Below are 13,181 nucleotides of genomic sequence, written 5' to 3'. Positions count from 1 at the left end.
CTATTGCCAACCAATTTGCTGTATAGCTGTCCTAGTGCTCAGAGTTTTGGAGAGTTTTTTTAACTTAACGCTTCTCCAGCGCTAATTTGCAAATAAATCAAGAAAATAATAAATAAATTGTTCCTTTCTTTTTATTGCTTTTACATTTAAAGTTTTTTACAATTTTTGTTAGGTATAAATAATTTCAGCGTTAAGATTAGATTTGTCAATTAAATGTTTAATTCACTTTGGCGATACGATCGTTCGACAAATATCTGCTTCTAAATCCTTTTATATTAAAGTGATCAAAGGCCATAACTTCCTGTCGGTCATATCGGGTAACTGAAGGTTAAATGCGCGAACTTCAAAGCAAATATTTGCCCTATCATATTATTATCAGTTTTCGCCATAGAAAATATTTGCAATTTATGCCTTTGTGATCAACAGTGAAGGTGCATTTATTTTTGTCGTTATTTTAATCGCTTGTCTTTGTTCTATCTCCTTTTTACTTACAGAGAAGACTACACAAAGAGTTGATGTCGCTGATAAAGGAACCGCCACCGGGTGTTACCGTTGATACCGATAGTATAGGACAAAACTTATCAGAGTGAGTTGCAAAAGACCAATTTTAAAACTAAAAAATACTTACATAATTTTCTTGTGTTTATTTTTTTTTCTCTCTTAGGTGGAAAATAAATATTGCTGGTTTCGAAGGTACACTGTACGAGGGTGAAAATTTTCAGCTGCTATTCAAATTCAACAATAAATACCCCTTTGATTCGCCAGAGGTAAGTTCATGTCACGATTACACAAGTTTATATACTCAGTTACATGATTTGCCTTTTGCTATTTCAGGTAACGTTTATTGGCAATAATATACCCGTACATCCGCACGTCTACTCCAATGGACATATCTGCCTTTCTATATTGACAGAGGATTGGTCGCCAGCGCTTTCAGTACAATCCGTCTGTCTGAGCATAGCATCGATGCTAAGTAGTTGTCGCGAAAAGAAGCGTCCACCAGATAACACACTCTACGTGAAGACCTGCAATAAGAATCCAAAAAAGACTAAATGGTGGTATCATGGTGAGTTTGAATTAAAATTTAATCGTCAATAAGTTGTAAGGTGCGGTGTAGTCACCGATAGTCATCGTCTCGCTCATCTAACGATAGGCCCAGGAAGCGTGCTGTTTCGACGGGTTAATCCCAGAGAGAGATGTCTATTGTGGCGCAAGGGTTAGGAGTAGGATTTTTGCTTATAGATAACTACTATATGTAGGAGTTTTTTTAAGAGCTTGGGAACTTAAAATGATAATACAGTTGAGTTTTTTTTTAAACAAAAGGGCAATATGAGGGCAATATTCGAAGGAACCAATACAGGGGACTAGCTTTTGTTCGCATTGCGATGTGTGTTGTACATAGGACTTGCTGTAAGATAGTATGCCTAAGAACTGGTGGTTCCAAATATTGCTATATTTGGTATCAAGCAGAAACTCTTAGATCAGCAAGGTGTTCTGCACGTTTCTCAATAGTTCTTTGAAATTTGTTCAGATTCCTATCTGTGTTTGATTTGACAATATTTAATTGAAAAATAATACAATATTAAAATGAAAAGAAAAGTTATCGAAGGTGAAGGGAGAAGCCAAGATGTGAGGATTGTTTTTAACTGAAAATTGTATATTCCCACGATAGTTGGTTCCACGTTACCGGAACGCTCCGGATTTATATCCGGCCAACGACGGTCACACCAGCACCATTCTTCCAATTTTTATCGTTAATCATTTTGCTAGCCCAGCAACAATAAAAATTGATTGTGTTACGATCTATTTGTTTTTTTTATTTATTCATTTAATCAACAAACAAGAGGCTTACAGACTATTACATAGGTAGATACAAATTAAGACCTTATGACAAGAGTCTGATAAGTAACTTCTTAAAAGTAGACTTAGAATAAGAGAAATCAAATACTAAGGAAGAAGAAAATGCATTCAGTTCAGCTAGCGTCCTTCTAAAAGGAGGATTCATTCCATAAACAGTTTTAGCAATACCCATAAAAAGAGTTCATTACAACGGAAATTGCGTGAGGGAACATTAAAATTAATTTTATTGAGCAGATACGGATACAAAACACATCGATAACAGAACATGCCTAGACTCTAAGGACATTAGATTTATTAATAAGCAAGGATACCGATAAGACGGAATGGGATCAACGAGCGCAAAGCAAAACGCACAAAAGCTCTCTGAACAGATACTAATCTATAAATATAGACTGCATGAAACGGTCTCCAAAGGAATACCGCGTATTCTAGTCTGGACCGAACTAAGGACGAGTACAACAGTTTGAGAGTATAGGGATCAGAAAACGAAGAACTATTTCGACGAAAAAAGGCTAACATTGTGAACTATTTACAAAGAATAAAGTTTATATGGGTGGTAAAGTTGAGCTTGGAGTGACAATAAACACCCAGGTCCTTTAATTCACTAATTGACTTTCGCAGCAAGTTCGAGATGTAGTAAGCTGTTGGAACAACTTAAAAAAAACTTTCGAATACGAAGTATAGTGACATTTATTAATGTTTACGAACAAAAGATTACGCACACACCAACTATATAATTTATTCAACTCACACTGGAGAATGGATGAATCTTTTGGACATTTAATTTCATAATAGATTTGTAGATCATCCGCGTATAGAAGAAAATTACACAATGTATAACAGGAAGAAATATCGTTAATGAAGAGGACAAATAGAAACGGGCCTAGGACACTACCTTGGGGAACACCAGACGAAGAAATAAAAGAATAAGGCGGTACATTATCAAGTCGAACAGTGCCTATTATTGAGATAGGAAATTAACCACTTAAGAAATTGAGAGTGAAAGCCGAAACGCTCAAGTTTAGCTATTAATATTGGGTGAGATACCCTATCAAAAGTCTTAGAGAAATCTGTATAGATCGCATCCATTTGGAAGCCTCTTTGAAATGTTTCCAAACAGTCCTCCGTAAAGACAGCTAAATTCGTTAATGTAGATCTGCCCGGAATAGTCCCATGTTGATTTGGATATAACAAAGAAGTTACTTAACAGCAAAGTATATTTTGCCTTTGACTATATACTCAAATAATTTCGAAACTGTAGATAGTGTGGAAATCGGCCTATAACTTTCATTATTATTATTATTGCCGCTTTGAAGGATAGGCGTAATGAAAGTTAATTTCCAGTCTTCAATGAAAACTCCTGCGGAAAGTGACGTGTTGAAAAAATCTATTACCATAATATACAACGTTGCGCAAAATTAATCACACTATCGTAAGATTTATAATTTTTGTACGTCATTCATATTTAACACTTATGAACTAGACAGCTACAGTGTACAAACAGAAAAGCAATGGAGCGCGTGCACCTTGTACTTATAATCAACAGCGTTTCGATATTGATGCGTTTGGTGAGAATTTGTTTGAATTTTAGTAAAGCGAAACAAATAAGAGGTTCACAGAATTAACTGTTTAATAATTTTGAAAGCATTTTAAAAATAAATAAATAATTGGCACGTGCACTTCTGTTAGGTGTTTGGCCGAGCTCCTCCACCTATTTGTGGCGTGCGTTTTGATGTTGTTCCACAAATGGAGGGACCTACAGTTTTAAGCCGACTCCGAACGGCAGATATTTTTTATGAGATATTTTGTCATTGCCTGCCGTCGGGCGACCGCTATTAGAAAAAAACGTTTTCTTCATTTTTGCTGTTTCATACACGGATAATCGAATCTATACACTTCAAATGGTAGTTAAGAAAAGCTTTTTATATATAATATAATATCGCACTTGTTACGTTAAAGCGTAACAACTCAAAATGAAAAGGAAAAGAGTAACAACTCAAAAATTTGTTATTTTAGCGCAACTACTAAACAAATAAGAATGAAACAACCGTTATATTGTTTTTAATGATATTTTCGTGCAATTATATATTTTTCCCCTTGTAATACCTATATTATTAATATTTACGGAAACAGTTTTTCGTCTCTACTGAAAATGTTCAGATTTTGAGTTGTTACGCTTTAACGTAACAAGTGCGATATATATAATTGGCGCGTGCACCCTTTTTGGGTGTTTGGCCGAGCTCCTCCTCCTATTTGTGTCGTGCGTCTTGATATTGTTCTACAAATGGAAGGAACCTACAGTTTCAAGCCGATTCCGAACGGCAGATATTTTTTATGAGGAGCTTTTTCATGGCAGAGAGCTTTTACTGTACCTTAATATTGCAGCCAAAAATGTCAATAAATTAATTTGCTTAGAACTATTTATTTTTACAACCAATTTTTTTTGAGTTTCTGATTTCTATTTTACTTACTTCTCCTTCTCTTACTAATTTTCTTACAGATGATTCAGTCTAGTGGAAGTCGTTTGCCGCTGCCGACCGGTATAAATATAAGCTGTTCGCTGCATTGACAAACTCATTGCTGGTACTTAGAATGGAATTACAACAACAAATTACGCAAATATACACTGAGAGTAAATTGTCTGTGAAAAAAATACGTCGACGCGTAAAGTTCAAACGTAAACGCGCATCCGCAATTTATCATACATATTAAATATTAACTAAACAGCTATAAATTGCAAACAAACAAAAACAAAAATCAACAAAACAAAGTAATAGCCACAAACAACACCAATTGGGAAATTGCCGCTTGGGCAAAGTGAGACGTTTGAGCTGAAAGCACTTTGTGAACGTGAATGTGCGTAGGCGTATACGTAAACGTAAAGAAAGAAATACCGTATTTTAAATTTAAATATATATTTTAGTTATTATAACATAACATAACTTTATCTTGACAAGCCAATAACAGCAAGAGATGCAAAAACTAAATACATATACATACATACATACATATACACATATAATAAAGCGTAAGTAACCTTTTGGAACTTAAGGTTGCATTAGACACATACCCTATACATATATACATACATACATACAACCTTTCTGCAAAAAAATATAAAAAATACGAGCATGAATACGACGACATAAACTAGAAAAAGTGACTAAATTTTCGAGAATATTAAAATAGAATACTTGAAATGCGATAATTGTATGAATGTTTAGACTACATTGAATGAAAAGACATTTTTAGTACATAACCTGTAAATCCAAAACGAAAATTATAAGTGGTAAATTTGCATGGAAATTTAGTTTTAATTTAATAAGCTCTTAAATATTTTTTCTTCATTATCCAATATGAATTTGGCGCTGTAAACTGTGGCTTAAGATTTTTGTTTTGCATAAATCTTTATTTTTTATGTTTTGGCTTTTCATAAAAAAATATATATATTAAAGTAATTATTGTAAATGCGAAAAAAAAACACAAATTAAAATAGAAATAGAAATCAGGCATTATAACAAATCATGTAAAAATATCGAAAAATAAACTGTTAAAAATGATGCAAACCGCTTTGGAAACGACGCAGCGAAACATTCCATTCTGTGTTTGTTGAAAGTGCAATAAACAAGAAATAAAAAACAAAAACACCACCTTATTTTACAAACACAGATTGATTTAAAAACAGTTAAACAAATGAATTTTAGCAAGAAATGTTTGCTGTTTGCTCGCATCATTTGATAGAGGAAAAGAATAAGAAAACAATTCACTGCAATGCACTATTTATAACATGAAATGGAAATTTGTTTTGAAATTTTAATTTTTTCCTAACAACCCTCCTCAATAGCTTTGTGTACTGTACGCTTTAGTAATATGTGTATGCCCGAACTTTTTTTACTCATTTATTTTTATTTTTATTATAATTATTATTTTCGCAAAATTTGTAATATATGTACCTTGGCTAATGTACATATGTTTTTTTTGTTTGTTTTGTAATCTTAGCTTCTAGACCTAACACCTTGGTGCAATTCTTCTGTATTATTCGTATAAAACTAAGATTAGCTTGTCACTGTACTGTTGCCATTTCAGTACACTTGTGATTTCCGTGTCTAAATGATTTGCATATGAAATATGCGTATATACATACTTACATACATATACATAGAATATTAATTACGATTTCCTTATAAATTTAGTAATTGCCAATTTTTTTAACGTACACTTTAAATGATCTTAAAATATAAATATATGTATGTATTTACTTGTAGATTGCGGTATATTGCCGTTATATGGTAATTTTACTTCTTACCCCCACTTAATTATAACGCTGTAATATTTTGTTTTGTCCATAATGTGTACGTTTATTTTTTTGTTTAATATATTGTAGTTAAGTTGATTTATATAAGTGTAAGTCAAGTTTGAGGTAAATTAAAAATGCAAAATGTAACACATATTTGAAACAATCTTAATAATACTTGTAAATGCGTGTCATTGTCAAGTATTCAATAAAAACAAAACTTATGATTACAAATTATACCCAGTCTTTTGATTTCTTAACATTTCAGACGAAGTGCAAACTAATCCCTGCGAAGATTTACATATGTACATATATGCACACGCATAGACAATAAAATTGGTGTACGTTATTGTTGCTTTTGTTGCAGCATAAACATTGTGACAAGCGAACACAAGAAGGAGAAATTACATGTTTGTGCAAATTCAGTGAATTCATAGTACCTGATTTGTAAGATTTAAACTAATCAAACTAATGAAAACGAAGGGCCTTGTATTAAATTGTGAAAGCATACATTAATATAAGTCCTCCAGGTGCAGTTTGTTTGCGTTTTTATGCGGAAGACATCTTGGCAAGAAAGGATGTGTGTGTGCGTATAATTTCTTGTGCGTTGGTTGTTTCCATTGGTTTCGCCTACTCTTCTTCTTCAAAAACAAGTAATTCCCCTTCCTTTTGCTTGTTTACTCATGGGCTCTTACGACACGGCGAATTCCGAAGGCGCAATCGTGTATTGTATCATTCTTGTTCCCCACACATTTAAGCGCAATGCTGCTGAAGTGACAGTCCTTGTCCGGATATAAATTCGGGTCGTTCCGGTTACGTAAAATCGACTGCCGTGGGAACGAATAAGAGCATGTCATTTTGACCAGTTTTGGCTAGTTTGTTTTGGTTTATTTAGAGTCTATAATTTTTTTGTATTAAAGTTTAACTTCTTATACAACAAAAACCAAGTAAAGCGTTCTTTTAAATTTTGTGCGAAAATTATCAAATTCTGTAAATTTTCACAAAAAGTTAAAACTTTTTAATCAGATGCTTTAGAAAACTTTTTGTATGTAGTTAAATAGTTCATTAAATTTTAGTACAATACGGTGCAAGTCACAAGTGGCTACAAAGTATGGTTGTTTTTTGATAATTGTTTTCTGCTGAGGGCACCAGTCAAGAGTATATACCCTATGATCAAAAAGTACCGGAAATGTTTAATTTAAATGAACCGCGCACGTAGGAACCGGTCCATATTTTTTCTTATGTTGGTAGGACTGTAAACCACACATCTGTCACTATTTATGCGTTTTGAAGCGTTTGAGAGATGCTGTACGTCACAAACGGACGGAAATGTGGGCAAACAGTTCTTAGATGTTCATGATTATAACGCACCATCGCACCGAACGCAAATTGTGCTAGACTATTTGACCAAACACCAAGTAAATACCACCGCGCATATCCTTTGTAAGAGGCTTTGCCGATATCCTGCTCCAATTTGTGTTATGCGCCTTGATTTTGTTAATCTGTGTACGTGAAATTGTTGAACAGAGAAATTTTGGTATAAAAAACCTTCAACTCTTACACGTTTATAACTATTCCAAGATAGTAGAAAGGATTTTGTAAGTTTGTTCATATTTATTTTGGTCTAATTTAGCATTAAAGTAAAAGGGGTGCAAAATTAATATTTAAATTTTGTTTTTCAATAACTTTTTTATTATATAGAAAAATATGATTTTGAGTGATGGAAATCTTCATCTTGACCTTGCTTGATTGTCTCTTTGTATACTGGAGCTGTCTATATAATTCACAAATGTCAAATATGATAGACGTACGACTCTATTTGCAAAAATTATAAATCTTTCGGTAGGGTGATTAATTTTGCACCACCTTGTAGAACACAAAAGAAAATATGAGTATATTTTACTGTTTTTTTAAGTGCATTCAAATTAAAAAATATAATTATAAAAATGGTTTAGTTTTCTTCAGTATTACAGCAACAGTTGAAAATTATGTGGGGACATATGAGTTTCTGATGCATGAAAGAGCTAGTCCCCTAACCGATTTAAACCGTTCTCCTTAAAAAAAAATAATTCAGTACTATTTCCATTTTGCCTTACCTCATTTTTCTATCATTTCACTCCCAGTGCTTAGATTTTTTTCAACTAAAAGTCGTCTATTTGCTTTTACCATTTTTTTGTAACCTCGTTGAACACCATCCAAAATGTTGGGCAGTGAATCCAGTAACCGTAGAATTCAAAATCGTGAACACAAACCTGGGATGGATGGCGCTATAATCTCACGCATCAGTGCTAGACTATACTTTGGAATTGCCTAGTTATATAAACTTTAACAAAAAATTAAATATTTTTTTTTACAAAAATGTTTTTAAGCGTGTTTCATCGTATAAAATAAAAATAATAGTATAAAAATGTTAAAAATAGCCAAAGATATTTGACTTTGCAAAACCAAATACCCCAATTTTCAACATTGAATAAATCTCAAATTATTAGATTTTTTTAATATTCAATTTACTTCTATATACTCAAGACTATAATTAAACCAATTTTCAGAAATATATAAGACCATCTCCAAAATACCTGGATCACTTGACATGGCGTTCCTCAGATATCTTAGCATTCAGAAAGATCAGAACCAACACCACTCACCTTTTCACATGTCTATATATGTATATATATATATATATGTATATACATCTCTCATCTGAGACCAGAACCACTTTGGACACATTTTAGGAGATTGCGCTCTCTGTTGAACTTATACTGGAGAACTCGCATGTGTGAGATGAATAAAAAACAGTCAGTTCAGTGACAGAAAAGTGATTCAACACCACAACGATAACACCAAGACCTTGGGTAAAGGTTTATTAAGACTGACTACAACAACAGCCATTCTTCAGATAAAACTATTCCCAAGAAATGTCAGAAAATTTTGGAAAGGGATTCTAGAACTGAATTGCACTTATGAAATGGTAATTTCACGACTATTGTGGGAACATAAAAGTGATAGTCGTAACCTAAACCAATAAATTCGATAACACAATGTTCTGGGCCAAATATACCTCATTAGGTTAACATTCTTGATAACTGAATTTATTTACAACATACGGAAAGAGTCCGAATTTTTATTCGCTCAAGGACTGTCACCTAAGTAGCACTTCCTAAAAATGTATCTATTATGCTGTTACAATAACAACGGCTTTATTTGGAATAAAAATTTTAGTGACATTCGAGAATTGCGATTCTTAGTTTTTGTTTATTAGAACAAATACTTTTTTATGTATCTAAAAGCATCATTTTTGTATCCAATTTTCTTTTTAATTACTGTTTTAAACATACTTTCAATATACATACATACATATCAATTTTAAATATGTACCAGAGAATCAAACCTATGAACCACTTTTCCGACGAATAGATTGAAGCAAATACGTAAACGAGAATCAGCCATATCCATCGAGAGCGAATTGTGAACATATTAGAAGCGCTGAATTGTCTGCTCTTTAAACCAATTTTCAATAGCAATTTCTTGGTAATAAAAATTAAATATTATATTCAGTTTAATTTTACAGTTTTTTTTTATTTAAATTATATATTTCTCGGCAGGTATTCAAGGAAACATTGGATTGTAGCGAGTTTTGTAAGTCTATTATAAATTACTTTAATATCTATAGCAAGCATTTACACACATTTAAGCTTTGCTTTTCTATCATTAATATTAATCTAATTGCTGCTTAGCGTCTTCATATCGTTTACACCTCCGTTTTCGGCTTCTTGTCAATTAGCCGAAGGCGCTCCATGGTAAAGACCCATCATTGCCTCTTGCAACGCTCGCTGACAAGCCATATACGCTTTATAGCCACCGGCACGCTCAGCGGTATTCTCAGGCCGTACGTGTACAATGAAGCCCTTGGTCTCTATATCATTGCTGGGCGGTGCAGCTGGTCCTTCCATGTATAGTGTCGGAGCAATGTGCACATACAGTGGCCCCTCTTCCGCCTTTGGCAATGGCAGGAACATTTGATCGCTGGAACGTCCAAATTGTATGCCCGTCGAGAATTGCGAAGCAGGCTTGGGTGGTGGCACCTTCTTTTCTTCTTCGCGCAACTTTTCCACTTTTTCAGCAAATTCATTTACAATTTCTGTCGCATCTTTCCCACTGCTCATCAATTCGTCAATGAGAGCTTCCTTCTCACGTGCTTTTTTCTTCTTATGTTCTGTCTCTAGTTCGGCTAATTCCTGGCGACGCGCTTCTTCTTGTGCCCGCTCTAACTCTAACATCTCTTCCAATTCGTATTCTTCGCGCCCCATACGCGTTTTGTTACGCTGTATAATATCACGATTCTCACGGCGAAATGCTTCAATACGTTTGTTTGTGCCAATAATATCAATATTGTTGCAGAGATTGTAGATAATAGTTTCAATTTCTTCCAAATAGTCATTGTACTCTTGTAGTGTTGCGAAATCGTCTTCTTTTTTATTGTAATCCCGTAGCACACGTTTTCTTATGTCAACCTCTTTCTCAACCATGGGATCCTCGAAGAGTTGAACACGGAAATTGTTACGACGCAATGGTACCAGACATTCTGGGCATGATCCTGAACCTTTTAGAAAAAGCAGATCAACGCAGGACTCGCAGAGTGTATGGCCACAAACGTTTACCATCAATTTAAGTGATGGGTTCCGATATTTAGTTGTTTTGCAACGCGGACAAGCCTGATCCTCCATGTTGCAACGAGCTTATCTTTATGCAACTATATCAAAAATCACGGTAATCGTGTTTTGTTGTCCTGCAATGTGCCGGTATTTTTCCAATTTGATTGTGCAGAAAACAAATGCAAAGGTAAAGAAGAATGAAAGCAATACAAAGCGAATCAGCTGTTGGTGACGTTAAATATGTGCGCATGCAAATCACCCTGTGACGAGATTTATCGATAGCAAAGAATAAAAGATATTCATTAAAGTACGTTCACAAATGCAGTGATTAGCAATAAATCCACAAAGTTAATATACCCGTTCACATTTTACTAGCTGAAAAATTAATAATCTGCTGTTAAGACTTTTTGAAAGGTTTTTCTTAATAAAAATTGGTTTGGTGGAATATTTTATTTTTTCTGGTTTGTTTAATTATTAGTAACGATTCGAAGAAAAGTCAAATAGAACAATAGTTAATTTACTTGCGCTATTTGCTGGCAATTGTGGCATCAATACGCATACGAAATTTGATATTACATTTTATAATAAGCAACAACAGGCCAAACGTCTATAGGCACAGGCTTTTTTCTGTAACATTAATAAATAATTAATAACATCTACCAAAAATTATATTCGAATTATGCCTATTCTTGCCTTATCTTTTCTCTGCCTGCAACCATTTTATTGAGTTTTTAATTTACGTTTCTCTTTACATTTACAATAATAATTATTGATAACACACAAAACACAGGGTTGTATAGCAAAAAGTTATTTATAATCTGGATTCTTTTATAAACTCGGAGTTCGGGAAAGAAATTTTGTATGGGAAATCTCGCTTTCTAATTACGGATTGGCTGCAATTAGTGGTGCCGTAGCCATAACGCCATAGCCATAGTCATAACCAAAGCCATACGCGTAACCATAACTGTCGATTAGTCTTGCCGTAACCATAAACTGCTGGTATTGAAGTAGAATTAATGACAGTATTTGCATTTTGTCTTAAAAATAAGGAAAAGCTACGGATAAGTGAATACATTTTCGTAGTCCACTTAAATTTGTATCGCAAATATCAAAACAAATGTATTCAAAAGTATTTCACAGTTGCTTACGGCTAGGGGGAAAACCAAAATTCAATAGATACTTACGGCTACGGTTATGGTTTTGGTTCACAGTGACGCCATGTGTGAACAGAACAGGTGATCGCTATGGTTACGGCCACGGCTACGGTACGGCACCATTAATTACAACTTTGAGCTCGAAAAAGTCGAACTTTGTATTAGGAAAAAGTTGACTACCAATTGAATATATTATATTACATTCTTTTTGGGTGTTTGGCCCCGCTCCTCCTCCTGCGTCTTGGTGTTGTTTCACAAATGGAGAGACCTACAGATTTTCAAGCCAGCTCCGAACGGCAGACGGTTTTTTATGAGGAGCATTTTCAAAACTTTTTCTTCATTTTGGTGTTTCACGAAGATTCGAACCTACATTCTCTCCGAATTTCGAATGTTAGTCCAGCCCCAACTCATTCGACCAATTGAATAAGTAATCTTTAATAGCCTAGACAGTTATCTTAGTCCAATGTTTAAAAAAAACAAAAATACAATTTAATTTAAAAATGACCAAGGGAATAGAAAAAAAATCTGTTGTAAGCAAAAAAGTGTAAACAAACCTTTACAATTACGTTAATTTAGCACCTATTTCTGACAATTGAAGGCGAAGTAGTAATATTGCGACATCGCAACAATCTGCATTCTCTCAACCGAGTACCAGCCCCATGTTCATGTAATTTGAATTTTCCACCATATGCATATAACTATTAGGTTAATTAAAAAGTTTTGCATGTTTTTCGCTAGATATTATCAGTGAAGCCGCATGACACTAACCACTCATTCCCATGGCAGCCGGTTCCACGCACCAGAATGACTCGGGGTTTCCCCGACCAAAGGCTGCCCCCCCAATACACTAGCCCTGTATAGTGTGCTGAAGCTGACCTCTCGTCTATCGTCCCTGGAACAGTTCTATGCAGCACAGCTGCTCCTAACACTTCTTTTCAGGGCTGGCATTGAGCATAACCCTGGGGCCGAAGTTTATTTTTACTGCGTTTGTCAAAGACGGCCTTAGGCAGGGCCGTGGAGAGAGTATTCGAGCCCCGGGGGAAACTTGAGATGCGGGCCCCTTCAATTTTTTTTTTATTTATCAAAATGCGTATTATGTTATAGTGAGCCTCGAGTCCGGGCCCCTCTGAAAACTCCGGACCCGGGGGAAAAAGTACCCGATCTCCCTCCCTCTCGTCGGGCCTGGCCTTAGGGCATATACGGTTTATGGCCACATATTGC

At 34.5% G+C, this 13,181-nt stretch overlaps 2 protein-coding genes across 8 annotated transcripts in view; one reads left to right on the top strand and one right to left on the bottom strand.

Annotated features, from left to right (window-relative positions):
* Positions 1-6,391, top strand: part of LOC128866718 (ubiquitin-conjugating enzyme E2 W) — an 83,543-nt gene extending 77,152 nt beyond the window's left edge. For all 7 annotated transcript variants that reach the window (XM_054107657.1, XM_054107656.1, XM_054107659.1 and 4 more), the window contains 4 exons: positions 495-586; positions 665-767; positions 835-1,066; positions 4,361-6,391. In XM_054107657.1, coding sequence (XP_053963632.1) covers positions 495-586; positions 665-767; positions 835-1,066; positions 4,361-4,374 — 441 coding nt within the window. In that variant the 3' untranslated portion in view covers positions 4,375-6,391. The remainder of the gene's footprint in view (positions 1-494; positions 587-664; positions 768-834; positions 1,067-4,360) is intronic.
* A 3,308-nt stretch (positions 6,392-9,699) lies between these two features.
* On the bottom strand, positions 9,700-11,003 carry LOC128866051 (CDK-activating kinase assembly factor MAT1). The gene has a single exon (XM_054106530.1). It carries the CDS (start codon positions 10,876-10,878, stop codon positions 9,928-9,930), a length of 951 nt encoding a protein of 316 aa, XP_053962505.1. The 5' UTR covers positions 10,879-11,003; the 3' UTR covers positions 9,700-9,927.
* Positions 11,004-13,181: the final 2,178 nt, after the last annotated feature.

The sequence above is a fragment of the Anastrepha ludens genome, chromosome 6 (genome assembly GCF_028408465.1).
Source record: "Anastrepha ludens isolate Willacy chromosome 6, idAnaLude1.1, whole genome shotgun sequence".
Lineage (NCBI taxonomy): Eukaryota > Metazoa > Arthropoda > Insecta > Diptera > Tephritidae > Anastrepha > Anastrepha ludens.
The sequence above is the reverse complement of the archived record's forward strand: the minus strand, read 5'-3'. Positions and strand labels throughout refer to the sequence as shown.

Bases quoted from the DNA above. Each gene is read 5' to 3' on its own strand.
- LOC128866051 (XM_054106530.1), bottom strand. From the start codon at position 10,878: ATGGAGGATCAGGCTTGTCCGCGTTGCAAAACAACTAAATATCGGAAC.